Source organism: Clytia hemisphaerica, unplaced genomic scaffold, assembly GCF_902728285.1.
Source record: "Clytia hemisphaerica strain Z4C2 unplaced genomic scaffold, Clytia hemisphaerica genome assembly, whole genome shotgun sequence".
Classification (NCBI taxonomy): domain Eukaryota; kingdom Metazoa; phylum Cnidaria; class Hydrozoa; order Leptothecata; family Clytiidae; genus Clytia; species Clytia hemisphaerica.
In genome coordinates, this window is record NW_027104500.1 from 149272 (window position 1) to 164867 (window position 15596).

The window sequence follows — 15596 nt, forward strand, 5'->3', positions numbered from 1 at the left end:
CCCATGTGCGAACATGGTCTAAATCTATTCAGGTTAGAATTCTGGAAAGGTCTATTTACCGAAATAAGCAAAGTTGCATAGTCCTTGAAATTATCCACTTCATGTTTGCATTTATTTTCCACCATTGCTATTAACATCTTAGTTTCAAGTCCATAAGATAGTAAGGTGAAGTCGAAATCTACTTACAATTCAGCAACAAACGCATATTTTGTAAAAGAAGATACTTTCACCTGGTAAAACCAATTCATACTTTCTTCATTTTCGTACAAACAGATGACAGGCCCGGCGGAAGCGGGGAGACTGGAGAGACTTCAGCCTCCTTACTTCCTAGCGAATTTTATCTCATGAGGCCTTCAGCCTGCCCACTTTAAAGGCCTGTCTACACTTTCGCGCGAAATGGGCGACAGTTTTTTTCTCAACCTTTTTTGCCTAAAGAAAAGATTACGTCATAAAAAAGTTTCGCGCGAAAAAAAAAAGTTGAAGGAAGTTTAGGAAAGTTCTTCTTTTTTATCCGTTACGTCAATTTCGACCAATGGAATTGCTTCATTTTTCAGCCGACAAATGACCTTACAAAAAACGTTTTCGTTCATGTCGCGCGAAAGGGGAGTGGTGACCGGCCTTAACGGTTGTTCCACCGGGCCTGAATGAGTTTTTAATATCAACAATCAGTCTTCTTCTAACAGTGATCGACTTTTCGCCAGATTCCAATAATGTTCAATATTAGATTTCCGCAAAAACTCTTGAGCTTCAGTTTCGGTTTTGAATAAATGAAATTTCCAATCACTAAACGTCTTTTCTATTGCCGTACCCTGAGAAAAAAAGGAAAGAAAATTTCAGAAATTGATAGTTTTAATGAATCTTTGTCAATAGACGTCAATGAGTTATAATCGTAGCTTTGGCGGGAATTTTATGATTGAAGGTTGACTAAAATGCCATGCACCGAGAAGTAAATTCATCGTTGATCTCCCTGAAAAGTCAACCGCATCGCTAAGGCTTAATAGGTGTATACGCAATCTGTTCCTCTAAAAAATCCTGCATTGTAACACGCATGCGTAATTTTTCGTTCTTTTAGACCACCTGTAGTTAATTCCCGTGATAACCAAAGGGGAATGAATCCGTAGGGGTGGTAATCACTTCCGGGGTTGTGGACGGCAATTTTTGTCGTTCTTTATGAAATTTGTCGTTCTTTTTGTCTATTTTTAGTAATGCAGGATTCTTTAGATAAACCCCTCACGTGTTGCTTAAAGCTGTGTAAAAGGGGTTGGGGTTACCGGGGTTAAATCTCAAAGTTGCTGCATTGACGAGTTCACGAAGGAAGATATTTAGGCGTTATTGACCTTGTGAATTCAGGGTTAATTAACCTGATAACAGCTGTTTATAATTTTCTTACGTGCACGGTAAACCTCTGAAGGCACTTGAAAATTATACATCTGAGGAAAATAGTCCTCCCGCAGAAAATTCTACAACAAGAATCTTGTTGTGCGCCGGAAAGTTAAAAACTGATACGGCCCCCTATTCATAAACACAATCACACAACTTTCTTGTCATTCCTAGTCCTTTTAGACGAACGCGGTCCTTACGATTTCGAGATTGCATATTCGTCAGATTGTATGTTTTCACCCATCCCTTTAGAGCTTTAGAGTGGTGGGCAGAAAACAGCCATAATCTGATCTCAGGTTAGGGTTAATAGGAATATTCCCCGGAATTATATACATACCTCCCACACGAGTTGACATTTGTTCATTTGTTTTTCAACGTTGTATTCATGCTTCTTTTTATCGATTTTATCTTGCCGTCTGCCCTGTGCTGTGTCTTCATCCCACTTGATACGGTGCATCATGAGCCGCTTGAATTTCTTTTGTGATTTCGGACCACCCTCTGCGATGACAAGTACTAGTTCTTTAGTAATCAGGACACTCCCTAAAATACGAAAATACATTTCACTAAAATAGAATATTAAAGGTTTTAATTTTACATAAGTGTTCCCGTTTCATATCAGACACATATTTCATGTCGGGACAGTGTCTGCCTATTGTTATATTAAGATGATATAAGCAAAAAATGTTTTTCTTTTCCTATTTCCATAGCCAATCTTGCTCCATATTCGTGTCAATTCAATGTGAAAAGGCTTGTGAATTAAAATCGATGAGTAAGCAAACGATATCACTCATAAAAAGAAAACCTTTAAAGTTTGTATGGATAATACACTCCACGCAAAACTACCATATACTTTGTGAACGGATATCAAATTTGGAGATGAATGTTTTAAATAGGTAGAGCTTTGATTTCAAATCCGTTTTTATCATAAGAAAAGAACACAATGTTACGATATTTAAACAGATTTAGTACTTTAGTAAACCATAAGAGTAAAATAGTTTCTTAATAGACAGACGGATAGGGAAAGACAGACAGACAGACAGACAATACAGGGGTATACAAACCAGTTAAGTATAATTGCGTTGCGTTGGTGTCCACTTTGAATTTTTTGGAAGGGTTTGACAAATCAAGGAGACTGTACACGGCGATGTGAACACCCAAAGAAGTGTCTTCTTTTAACTTCTTGATCTTCTTTTCAGTACGTTGTTCTTTTGTTAGTTTCCTCTCCTCATTCGCCTGTTCGTGTTTTCTATGGAAAGTTAAAGTAAAAAGTGAGTATATTCATCTGGTGGCTATAAGTGGAGCCGGGAGTGACAGAGTCTATCCCCTTTTTCTATCAGTGCTAGAGTAGGAAGATCGAATCCTGAGATGGAGCAGTATACCTACTCTCTCAGCTCTCAATTACTTATCACTAAAAATAGATTACCCAATATAAGCTATTCATTCAGCCGGGGGTCAGACAACCCTTAGAATGGCAATGCGCTTTATAGGGTGCTTCTCAGAGGGAGAAAGGTTTTGTGTAAGCCGACAGTTTTCATGGTAACTTTCGTTGACATCCACATTCACATAAAAAAGAACAAAATATTACAAAGTGAAAAAATCCTATAATAAATTATAATCTTCTATAATTTTACTTTCGTTTAAGTAACTTCGTTACAAGTTTGAATGATTGACCTAAGATGACTTACTTTTGTCGGGCAGCCATTTGTGCACGAACATGTGCTTCAACTTTTGTAGGATCTTGAACAGCTTCTGATGCCAACACTCTCATCAAATTGGAAATTTTCACTGTGAAGAAAATACGAGATCTAAATTCAAGAGATTTCGAACAACCGATAAAAAATTGTTGGAGTGAGTGAGAAAAGTTGTTGCTTTTCTCACTGAAAGCTCGCATACACAACGCCTCTGGCATGATTTTCGCACCAAACTCTAAATCATTATTTAGTGAAGGCAAAACCGCCTACCAGTTTGCAACACAGCGTAGATTCCCTCGATTAAAAAAAGTCAGCCGTTTTTAGACACAGCCACAGGCACTCTCCATCGAAAATGTTCATTCCAATCTTAATTTAGAGTTCGGTGACTTTAAAGCAGACAATACCGAATGGTCCAAAAAGAAGTTTCCATAAGTTTCAAATTTTGACGTAGAAGAGCACTCTAATCGTGTTGACCACGTCAAACTTCGTGTGGCTAAAGGGCGGTCTCCACTTGCGCGCGCTGCGATCGCACTTTTTCGAGCAAAGCTTCCACGCTATTGGTCAAAAGAAAAATGAAACAATTCCATTGGCACGATCTGACGTAACGGTCGAAAAAGTTGAAATGTATTCAACTTTTTTTTCAAGTGCGCACTACATTCTTAAGAAGTAATTTTTTTTCCAAGCAAAAAGTATTGAAGCCAAAAGGTGCGATAGCACGCAAGGGTAGACCGGCCTTTATTCGTACGAAATTTGAAGTCGACAGCACGATTAGAGCGCTCTACATTTGACTTGATTCAGGGCAACCTTGAAAATATCAATGTCAGAAACCTTTGGGCGGCGGGGGAGGTTCAAGACCGAGACGGATTTTCACATTTTTCTCTTTCTCTTCTTCACGCCTTCTCTGTGTGCGTATCTTCTTCCGTTCTTTCTTTGTCAAAAACACCGGCATGTTGGGCATGGACTTCGGCTGACCTGAAAAATGGAAATAATAGAAACTTAATTCTTGAACAATTTGAACTTTTTAAGTAGCTCAAGTGGACAAAATGGACGCGAGGATTATATATTTCTCGAGTTTCTCGAGTTTTTTCCGAAAATTCGAAAAAATTTATGCTCGCGAAAATTTTAAACCATAAATTTTGACAAAAACCCTAGGTCAAAAAATGAAAAAGGGACCAATTCGCGAAAATAAATCCCGCAAAAATTAAGTCTCGCGAAATTATCTACTCGTTAAATTTAGCCACTTATAGGCTCTGAAAACTTTGACATGTTATACATTTTCTGTTAGGCCAACTATCCGCGAGTCTGAAAATTCAAAAATCGCAATGAAAACATTTGATGAAGAAGAAAATGACTTTTGCGAAGAAGAGTATTTCAACTTTGAAGAGCTTAGTTTCGGCGAGGAAAAAACATTTTTAATTTTTTTTTGTGCTAGATGGTGTATCTTTTATCGAACTAAAATTATATTTTCGGAAAATTTTTCTAAAAGCTTATTTACTTCAAAATCTTGAAAATAGTGCTTTTTGACCAATTTTCCATCTCAATTTTTTATAGAAAAACAACCATAACTTTTGATGCATTAATTTAGAAAATTTTTCCCCAAAAATTTTAAACAGTTCAATTCTTTATAGACAGTTTGAAAAAACATCGAAACAAAAAGGTTAATTACCCATTAAAACTTAGCACTTTTTATAAAAGAAGGTGATGCAACTATTAACGTCTTTTTAAAGTTCATAACGTCATTTTTGCAATCAAGTTCTTAAAATTACTCTAAGGGTTTTGATTAAAAAGCAATTTATAAAAGGCAATTCTTTGTTAAAAGTGTTAAAGAATCTAAAACATAACTTCTATGTTCAGATACAAAAATCAATTTTCTGACTATGGTCGTTAGATTGTGAGAAAGATCCCCGGCTCGCTAAACTATTAGAAAGCCAACAAAACACTTTTCTCAATTCATAGTTTAAATACGAAGAACGAAAGAAATAAAAAGCGTTAAATAAAGACCCAGAAGTAACAAAAAAACACAATGATTTTGGTCAAAGTATGAAGAGAATTCTGCTAACATTATGTATTGAATGGGGAACGTACTAGGTGCATCTTTAGCAATGGGATGTTCAACGAGGTTTGTGACTCCCGTAAATAGCTCTTCATCTTCTTTTAACGCGCGATCCAAATCTTTGTACCTAAAATCGAACAAAGAATGATAAGTAGTGGGCGGGGGCAACCCATCTTTCGTTGGACACAACCGTATTTGATTGGTTCGAAAGAAAATTTTTGAGCCGTTTTTGAGAGGGCCCGCGAAATAGGCTTGACAAAAGACGTCACAGGCGAAACTCCTAACCTCCAAAATAATTAAAAAATTGACGATATCCAAAGTCGAATTAAAAAAAAACGATTGCTATCATTGGATAGTAGAACATGAAATTCTGAGCTAAAAAGTATACTACAACAAAACTTGTACAAAATTATATTGAATAATGTGGCCATATCAAAGAACTTACGTGTGATTGGGTAGTAAAGCCATATCCCACCACTCAATATCTGGGATATATTTCGTTTCAAATTCTTCCTTCTTTGCAACCATAGCTAGCTTAGCAGCTGAAGAGATGCCTGTCTTCTTGGCCACTTCTTGAATTTGACGTTGTAGCTTCTCCATTTGCGCCTGGTTGTTGACAAAAACAAAATCTGGTTTGATACTTATAAAAACTTGGGGCTACTAACGAATTTCAAGAGAAAACAATGCGCCTTTCATTACTCTTAGGTTCCAAATAAACGCCCCACCCCGCTTGTTAATTTTTCGAAAATTTTCCCGATACTTATAAAAACTTGGGGCTACTAACGAATTTCAAGAGAAAGCAATGCGCCTTTCATTACTCTTAGGTTCCAAATAAACGCCCCACCCCCGCTTGTTAATTTTTCGAAAATTTTCCACCCCTGGACCTTATTAGAAACCCCCGTAAATTAGTTTTCAAGAATATTTTCAGCTGTTAAAGAGAAGGCCCCTTATTTTGCTCTAAATAGCATGATTTTAGCCTATATTTATCTAACTTTAATTGTCTTATTAAAATTTCGAAAATTTTTCAACCCCCCCCGTTTATTGCGAACCTTAGAGTATATGATGAATGAATGAATTATTTATTTGTAGATAATTAGGCAATTTTTTTTACATTTTGTATAGAAAATTTTTAACATTCTATCTTTGTACTGAAGATGGTGTAGCCGAAAAGCTTACTGTAATAAATTTTGATTTTTCAATAAAACTATGGCGAATAAATTTAGCATTATGATAAACGTTTCATTCTGTTCAGGTAAAATCTCAAAGAATCAGGATCTATTCTCAAGATCGGAAAATATTATTCTTGATAGGGCAAAGACTCAACTCTTCAAAAATTAAAAGTATGCCCTATTAAAGTCAAGTCTCAAACTTTCAAAAGTCCAGAGATATGTCAATTTGAAATTTCTAAAAATAGGTTCTTACACAGTTCTAAGGTTAAAATTGTATTGTGTTCTTACAAAAATTGAAAACTCGTGACTCGAATATCTTGACTTCGGGGAAAATTTAGGCCAAGATATTTTGAAACTTTACTCTATATACCATATCTGCATACAAAATATCTCCAACCTGGCCGGACAAAATGTTGGGTTGAATTCGATTAGTCTTTGAAAACTTTCTAAAAACTGAAATTTGAAGTTCTTTTTTCCTTACTTTAGCTCTCATCTTTTGACCAAGCTGTTGAAATTTACCAGGACGATGGAAGGTGAAATTTCTTCGACCTCTTGTGGCCGGTGCCGTTCTAAAAGTAAAATGATAAGTCTATATCAGTAATAAAGTTGTCAAATCGAAAAACCTTTTGCTAAATTTTAAGACTTTAAAGATCGGGGGGAGGGGGCAAACCCTTTAGGACCCGTGACATCTTTTATGCGACGACATTAACGTCAAAATTACGTTTTGACGTCATTTTCGGTCGATTTACTCGAGTTACGATGGGAAATGGATCATATCCACTTAAAAGTCCTCTATATATCGTTTTTTGAGAGCTTTCGATTGGTATAAGTGGTTCCGGACTTGATTGACTTTGAGATTTAGTCAAATTTTAGGGGTGACGTCAGTTTTTGAGTCCTAAAATATTTTCCTAGGCCTTTGCCTAGGCCTAGGCCTTTGCCCCCCCCCCTTCGCGAAAAACTCTTATATATAACTCTTATAAATACTTCATTATTTGAAATGGAAAAGGTTTGGTTGCGTCGCATAAAAGATGTCACGGGTCCTAAGGGTTTGCCCCCTACTATAAAGGTTTAAACTTTCAGAAACCTGTGACATAATAATGCGATAGTTTCACGAGGTTCGACAGATTAAGAGTGACTTTGCAATGTTTAAGTCTACATTTTAGAAGACATATTGCTGCATTGAAAGAGATTTGTCATAGAGGAAGGAAAGCTTGAGTTCCCCTACAATGAGGCAACGAAAGATTTTCCCGGTATCGAAAAGTCTAAGCCAACACAGTGCCATAGTAACTGGGGGGGGGGAGGGGGCGAAAATAATATGCCCCCCCAATAATTTGCAAAAGTTTTTTCTTTTTTAATTTGTCATAATTGTCTTTTAAACAACAGCATTTTGTTTTGAGTGCATTTTCAAGCAATCTAGAGCTCAAATTTTCAAAATCCCCCCCACCTCAGGCCAAACCATGGTTGGCCCTCAAGGCGTCACTAAACTTCAGCCCCCCTAGGTATGTCGGTGTTCAGGAATAACATTCAGGGAATAGATGATACCAATCGAGATACTCAACAATCCCATCATATAATTGAAAACTCACCCCATTCTAGGGTCAAAATGCATGGGTCTATCATCCTCTTCAATTGTAGCAGTAGAAGCTTGTGGAAGAACTTCTTCATTTTTCAACTCCTCTTTCTTTCGTTCGCGAATGTTAACCTGAAACACAAAATGTGTGATTAGATTTAAATATCTAATAAAGTTCATTAAAGAAATTACAATTTTCTTTGTACCATTTAAAAAAAAACACTGATCAGATTTTAAGGGATAATCAGATGGTTTGAGATCTCTTGCCATCCATGGCTCTGAGCAAAACCATTAAATGTTTTTTCCTAACTCTTTTTTCCATTAAAGTCAAGAAATGAAAACATGAAATTTCTAAAATTGGGTTCTTACGTTAGAACTCTATTTTTTTCTTACTAATTTGTTTATCCCTTTAGATATCTCACAAATTCATCGATCTCGCAAGTCCATATTAAAACCTTACAATTTACTATGTACGATTCAAAATCAAAATTAAAACAATTGGAGTAGGCAAATTAGCATAAAAAGTAAAGGAATTGAATTGGGTATCTTTTTGAAATTTTTACTCACTTGAGTCGAGATCATCCTTGAAATTTTGAAACATGAAAATTCCTAATTTTGAAAAGTGTTAAAATTCAAGCTTAAAGACTCATCCTAATTCTGTCGAGTAAAAGATGTAGAATATAATGATCAATTCCGACAATAAAACTAGACAAAGCCAAACAAACAAACCTTCAACGTTGGCATTCTCTTGGTGATTGAGATTTGACGACCAGTGGCTTGATCAATAGGATTCCCTTCAGCATCCAGAACGACTGCAGCAGGTCTGGTCATTTCACTGATCGGCACTGTATCGGGTGCAGGCTGTGTTGGTTGTGGTTTGATTGGTAAATTCTTCAAAGCTGATAAACCAGAAAGAAGCTAAATAGGAAAAAGAAAAAAAAAACAGTTAGATTCCCATTGTTGTGTTATATCCATTACTGAAGCCTCGTATTGACTGATTTTATGTCACTTACAAACAATTTTTTTTTTAGGATTTAATTCATAAGACATTGCATATTGTATGTAATCATATCTTGGAATGTAAAGTATGCTTTATTCACCTTGTTAGATTTGGCAGCAATTTTGGCTTGTAGCTCAGCAGCTCGTTTCGCTTTTTCATCTCTCAATGCTTGTTGTTGTTGTTCTTTAGTCTTCTGTACCCTTTGGTCAGATTGCTGGATCAAAGCTGGAGCAACACCAGATTGGACTATGAAGAATATATGAAATATGAATGAGAAAATTTTGATTATCATATTAGAACAAGTTTCTATGGGATTAAGGTTTAGATTAATAAGTGTCGTGTAAGTGGTGAAATGCCATAAAGCTTTTTATCTTTTCAAATGTTTCATTTTTAATCCTACCGAAAATCTGAAAATTGACGAAACTATGCTAGATTTATTTTTGCCAAGATACTTAAAAATAGTGGGTATCCATAAAGAGAGAGATTTAAACTGCAGGTCCATGTAGAGCACAAATACTGCATACTTAAAGGGTGAAGTTAAGTGATATATAGGGTACATTTTTAATCATTTTCAACATTAAAATCAATATTATGTACCCTAGGATAATTTATGTTGTGAAAAAACATTTTTGTTGAAGCTACTGCTCTCTATATTTTACAAAAAAAGAGGGTTTTTACACTGGACGCGTTTTTATAAAAAGCATGGAGACGAACATCTTTGTGACGTTAAATCAAATAAATTTTTGAAAACGGACTTACTCAACATTTTCTTTCGTTCTTCAATCTGTCTTTTGACATTAGCCACCATGGCATTAATGTTGCTAGCATTTTCCATCATATTTGCAGGTGGTTTCTCTGTTTTCTCTGGTAAAGTTGGAGGTAATGGTTCATCGTCAATCAAAGCTGATAGTCGGTTCAATTTGGCTTTCTTTAAACTTTCTGGATCCTCATCTGCTACACTGGGTCTCTTTCGAACAGCAGACTTACTTCTCCTAATATAAAATCATCATCATGAAGAAAAAAGTCTTGAAGTTCTATTACAATTTATTAACTTGGATTGCACTGAATTTTAAGAATGAACACTTTCCAAACAATAAAAATAGAAACAAGCTAGATGCTGAATGGACCTACTGGACTATGAAAGTTAGATAGTAATAAGTAGAAAAATGAAAACAATCAGACAGAAAATATAGCGTTTTTAATAGCGTAAATGCAAAACTCCTTAAATTTTATCATTTATTGTTGATGGGGAGTAGGGAAAAAATAGAAAGATCCAGTTGCAAAAATCAGTTTTATTGACAATTGAATCATGTTTGATGGTTGGCATTGTTAAAATAATCAGAAAAAACTATTGATGAAATCTCGAGAAAATGCCAAAAAAAACGGGTTTTTCAGGTTTTCGAAAGTCGGTCTCCGTCACATTTTGGATATCACTATTTTGGACCTTTGTGCCAAAAATCAGAAAAAACTAATGAGCCAATCTCGAGAAAAACTGGTAACAGACGGACGGACCGACGAACGGACAAATGTTAATTTAAAGGACCTCCGAGGTAGGCCCAAAAAGCCCAGAGACATTCAGAAAATTGCGTAAAAACATCGCTTTAGTGCGACGGGTTTCTTTAAAAAATTAACGAAATTTTATCCTTGAAACCATTGAGTTTAAAGCCCCCGAAAGGGCTAGAGAGAAAGCTTTGATGAGAAACGAAGCCACTTATTTCCCATCCAATACGCGTGGTTTCTAGAAAACTCAAACCATTGCCCTCCACCGTGACATTTTCATCTTAATAAAAATAATAATATGACTACAAGAACATTGATCTATGCTTATAAATAGCGATTCTTATAGATAAAGATTTTTTTTTGAAAATCTGCTTCAGCCATCTTTTACCAATGATGTTACCCTACTTTCATGCAAAAAATCAGAAAAAATTAATGATCCAATTTTTTCACTAAGTCTTAAAAACCCTTTTTTTAGCCGTTTTTTGGTTGAAATTTGCCCAAAAATATTTTTTTCAAAAATCGGGCTCCGTCACATTATTCATAGAAAGATGATGTGTTATCTCTGACTACTTTATATGTTTTACACTCCGTATAGACGGAGAAAATTAGTCTTAACTTTGATCATCATACATAATATTATTTATATAAGTTTCAAAAAGTATAAAAATCCGAAATTCAGTTTAAATATTCTCTTCCTTTTCCTACCCATGGGCATGCAACTTATTTTATAAGAACGTCAAATCCATAAGAAATTGGGTGTTCTACAGTTCGTAAGTGTTAATAATGTTCTTAACTTCTCTTAATATTTTCGCAACCGAAGCCTCATGTTCTTATAAAGTTAGTTCTAAAAATGCAATGTTTATTGCGTGAATGAGTGAAATTCGGCTTCTTACCAGGTGAAGTGGCGAACGGAGCAGTTAATTTAAAAGACCCCAATGGTAGATCCAAAAAGGAATATCCAGATAAATGTCTTCTTTTATACAGTAATTTGAGGTGATAAAAACATTTAAAAGTTTATTCATTCTGTTTTACACAATCTTCAACATGTTAAATATATAATGAATTGGAAATAAATTACACCAAAAAAAATATGAGAGGGACTTTTTTCTATGGATTTGCCTTCCCAAAATTTAAAGTTTTTATTACCTGAACCTGCTGGCAGCATTTTGAAGATCTTCAACAAAACGCGGTGCCAGATCATCACCCAAAAGTGAAGACATCTTTTCTGTTGCCATATCATGATCTAACTCCTCTTGGAGACAAGCGACAGCAGCTTTAATGACAGCATTTTCAGGGAACCCAAGTCTTTTGGTGACAGTTTCCTTTATAATGGGCTGCAATTCATCTACCTCTTTCTTTGTTAATGGCATATTGAATAAATTATTATTCTAAACATGAAAAGATAAATCATATGGTAAAGTCATTACCTTAAGAGAAGAAATTTTGGCGAATTTTGGCGAAAAAACTTCTTCTAGCCAAATTTAGATTTATAGGCCATTCGCCAAAATAAATTATCGCCAAATTTAAATTTCTTTCACACCAATCTCTATTTCTCCTAAAAATCCTTTTTTCCTACTTTTTATTAAGCCCAAAATTTCAACAAAAAATGGGTCGTTTATTAAAATTATTTCTGTTCGCCAATTTTAGAAATTTCATTAAATTGCCAAAATAAATTCTGCCAAATTGCACCAAAATTGGCGAATGGGCTCATTTGCCAAAATTTTGTCCCTTTAAAGGTATTCTGTTTCTACAGGGTGTCCAGAAAAAAAGTATCGATTTGAAAAACAACTTTGAGTAAAAAGTTTTTATGTACATATTCACAAAATGTATGAATTCTCGCTCTTGTTCCTTTGGGTTTTTATAGAGGTACATTTTGCGCAACAAGGGAATAATACAAAGGTATATTGATTTTACGGCGTTAAAAACTAAATTTTGTAAAAAGCCTTTGTGATGGGTACTTTTTCATTGGCTTTAAACACACTCACAAAATTTTAAAACGGTATGTTTCAACTTGATCCTTTTTTCCTGACACTCTGTATGGCTATTCTTTTTACTTTTATGCAATGCAATGAAAAATTCACAGATCAAGGAATTAAAAATAATAAAACACTATACTTTAGTGAAATTGAGTCAGAGTAAATCTGAGTTAACTTAAACTGTAGTTTCAACAAAAGCCCATTAGCTTGTTTATGCACTAATAATTCATAGGGTCCTCCAGGGTTTAGGAATCCCCAATCATTTGGGTATCCCAAAACCTTTAGAACTTATAAATAGCCCTCTTTGAGTATCCCCTTTTCATTGTTGAAATGTAAGAAATAGACAAGGATTTTCTTCTCTTTTATTTTGTCTTCCTACACAGTTGCTTACTCTCCTACGCTGCGATTATCAGTAAAGTGTACACCACTGAGATTAAATACTGTAGGGTTCAACTTATTTTATGAACATTTTAGCATATTTATTCAGTCGCATTTAACTGTAGCATACTAAGACCTTGCTGCATATTTCATTTTGTATAATCTATTTTTTATTAAAATATTTTTAGAGTTTCTTCTAATAAAATAAAAAAAGACATCTAAATTAACTCCTTAATAAACGGAGTCAGCCTGAAATACTAAGAAAGATTTAGAAGATTAAATGGTATTAAATTCGCTAGATGGAATGATACATGTTTTCTCAAGATAACAAATTTTGATAGAGAAATGGTGCAGGGGGAGTCATGCAGTTGGTACCAGAAATCATGATGACTAACTACAAAATTGAAAATTTGGAAGTACACCCACCATCCCTCAGCAGTTAGTACCCAAAAGTATTAAGTGCTTTTGACTATTGACAGGTTGACACCACCCCTATTCGCACTTGGTACCCCAAAGTACAAAGTGCATTTCATTATTGGCAGGTCGACACCACCCCTATTTGCACTTATTACCCCAAAGTACTAAGTGCATTCGACTATTGGCAGGTGCCACCACCCCCTTTTCTACTCTGTTTAGCAGTCCAGAGTGACCGACATTCAAAGTAATCACTATTGGAAACCAGTTAGTACCCTAGGCAGCCCTGGGGTTGATAATTTTTCTCTATTTTATCAGGGGGGGTTACATGTTCAGTGTAGTAAACCAAGGGGTAATAACCTGATTTTCGGTAATTTAAAAAAAACTTGGGACCACCACCCTTTTTTAGTACATGGTACTAGTTTTTTTTAGGAGACCACCCTTTTTACTACCATGTACTAAATGGAAATAACTTCAGAAAACCACCTTCCACCGGCCATGGGTCACTACACTGAACATGTACCCCCCCTGATTTGATTTATGTTAAATACGAAGCCCAAAAAATATGGTACAAAGTTACAAAACCAGCAAAAAGCCCAAAAATATTAGGTCTAAAGCCCCAGAAATAAAAATATCATTTTTGTATTGTTTGACAAACAACTTGGCAAAAATTTTTAGTCCAGAGAGTAAAACAAAAATAGCCTAAAAAATGCTATTTTCAGCAGTTAGTACCCTAATAGTATCATTTGATTGACTTGAAATTTATAGTAAACTACCCTTTACAGCAGTTAGTACCCACAAGGTACTAGACTGGAATTTTGCTGATCATTGAACTTGAGACTTTTCGAGAAGCGAATTTATGAGCGGAGCAGTTTTGCTACATTGTATGCACGTACCTTTAACTTCTATCCCAAGCGAAAATTTGCTATATAAATCATGGTTTCTACCCCCCCTTAAAATAAGGGGGGGGTCAAAAAAATTGCCTTTGCCATTTTTTTAAATAAGGGGGGATTCTTTATCAAGGGCTGCAAGAATCTATCAAAATAAGAAAAAAGGGGGGACTAAAATATTTGGTTTTATTGATAAATTTTCTTTGTCTAATAATATCTTCTTTCCCGTTTTTGTGCTCACAATCTAATGCCCACTATTTTGCAGACCATGCTATATTGAAAGTTATGTACATTAGAATGACCTTTAACAGACCAAATCAAACCATAAAAACTATTCTCCCCAATTATATAACGTTTTAAGCTGTTTTGAGGGTGTAAAAAGTGAAAAATTTTCTTCGTCGTCCAACCATGGTGGGTGACATTTTTTTCCTAAATCTTGCCCCCCCCACTCAAATGGCTCGCCGGGGCCCATGAATCTGCATACTCTCTACTCTCTCTCAATATTGTAAAAATTGTTTGCTGGAGGGTACAAAGATTTTCTTGAAATAGTTGGTCGACATCAATGATCTTTGACATTAATGATCTTTGACATTTTCAGCTCTGTCACATCCAAAATCAATGTCATAAGCATGAAATCTTACTTATGTTTTACTGCCTAAATTCTCTACTTGGGAAGACCACTTACTCGACCTAACTTAAACTAGGACTACAATCAGAAAACATTCCCAGTTCAAATCTAATGATAAAGATAATTTACAAGGCCTAAGATATGAACAAGACACAACTGTTGTACCAGGTACTGCATCTTTTGTTTGGTTTTATTCATAAAAAGTTTTATTTGTATCATTTGATTATAGGATCCAGTTCATTTTCAATGATTTCTTTTTATTGAATTTTATTTACAGTAGTTGGATATCATTATGTACCTAATATAATGTTGATGGCATTGGATCAAACCAATCGTTGTACTTTGTTATTGTCAAAGTCTAAAAATAAAAATCTGAGGGGGGATTCCTCTTTTTTTTTCATTTTAAGGGGGGACATTCTAGCAAGGGGCACCGGTAATTTTTGTTCGATTTAAGGGGGGAGTTTTCTTTAAGGGCGAAATTGCATTTGAAGGGGGGACTGAAAAAGTAGGCAGAAACCATGTAAATCACATCTTCAAGGTGATTTTGTCAAAATAAACTTGAACGGTTTTGCTTGAAGCCACAAAAATTTTCTCGGTTTGGTAGCTAGGACTGCAAAAAATGCTGTTTTTCTTTGCTTAAGTGGTCAGAGAGGAATAATCCTTTTTCAATCAGTGATTCAAGCTTTCATATTATTCCTTTCTCTAAAGAAGGGTGTTGGAATTAGACGGAGGATTGATATTAGACCAACTTACGGTACGGCTAGTAGTTGTTTTTTGTGTTGAGATATAACCAAATCAAAATTGACTCTATATTGTGGAGCGCTACGAAACTTTACAAAAAAAATAATGAGTGAATTGCACCAAATCTGTACCTGTACCTCAAATTTCAAATGCCTTAAAAATCAAAAAGTTTGATTGAAAAGGTAGCTCAAATATGTCTAGTTAAT

At 35.1% G+C, this 15596-nt stretch overlaps 1 protein-coding gene across 1 annotated transcript; it reads right to left on the reverse strand.

Moving 5' to 3' along the window:
• Window positions 1–84: 84 nt before the first annotated feature.
• Window positions 85–11757, reverse strand: LOC136821758 (U4/U6 small nuclear ribonucleoprotein Prp3-like). The gene is made up of 13 exons (XM_067077970.1): window positions 11510–11757; window positions 9623–9855; window positions 8964–9109; window positions 8593–8781; window positions 7880–7995; window positions 6775–6862; window positions 5570–5730; window positions 5157–5251; window positions 3900–4043; window positions 3066–3165; window positions 2442–2626; window positions 1718–1920; window positions 85–809 (listed from the first exon to the last, which is right to left on the reverse strand). The coding sequence occupies exons 1-13, from the start codon at window positions 11731–11733 to the stop codon at window positions 666–668; spliced, it is 2028 nt and encodes a 675-aa protein (XP_066934071.1). The 5' UTR covers window positions 11734–11757; the 3' UTR covers window positions 85–665.
• Between the last annotated feature and the right edge of the window lie 3839 nt (window positions 11758–15596).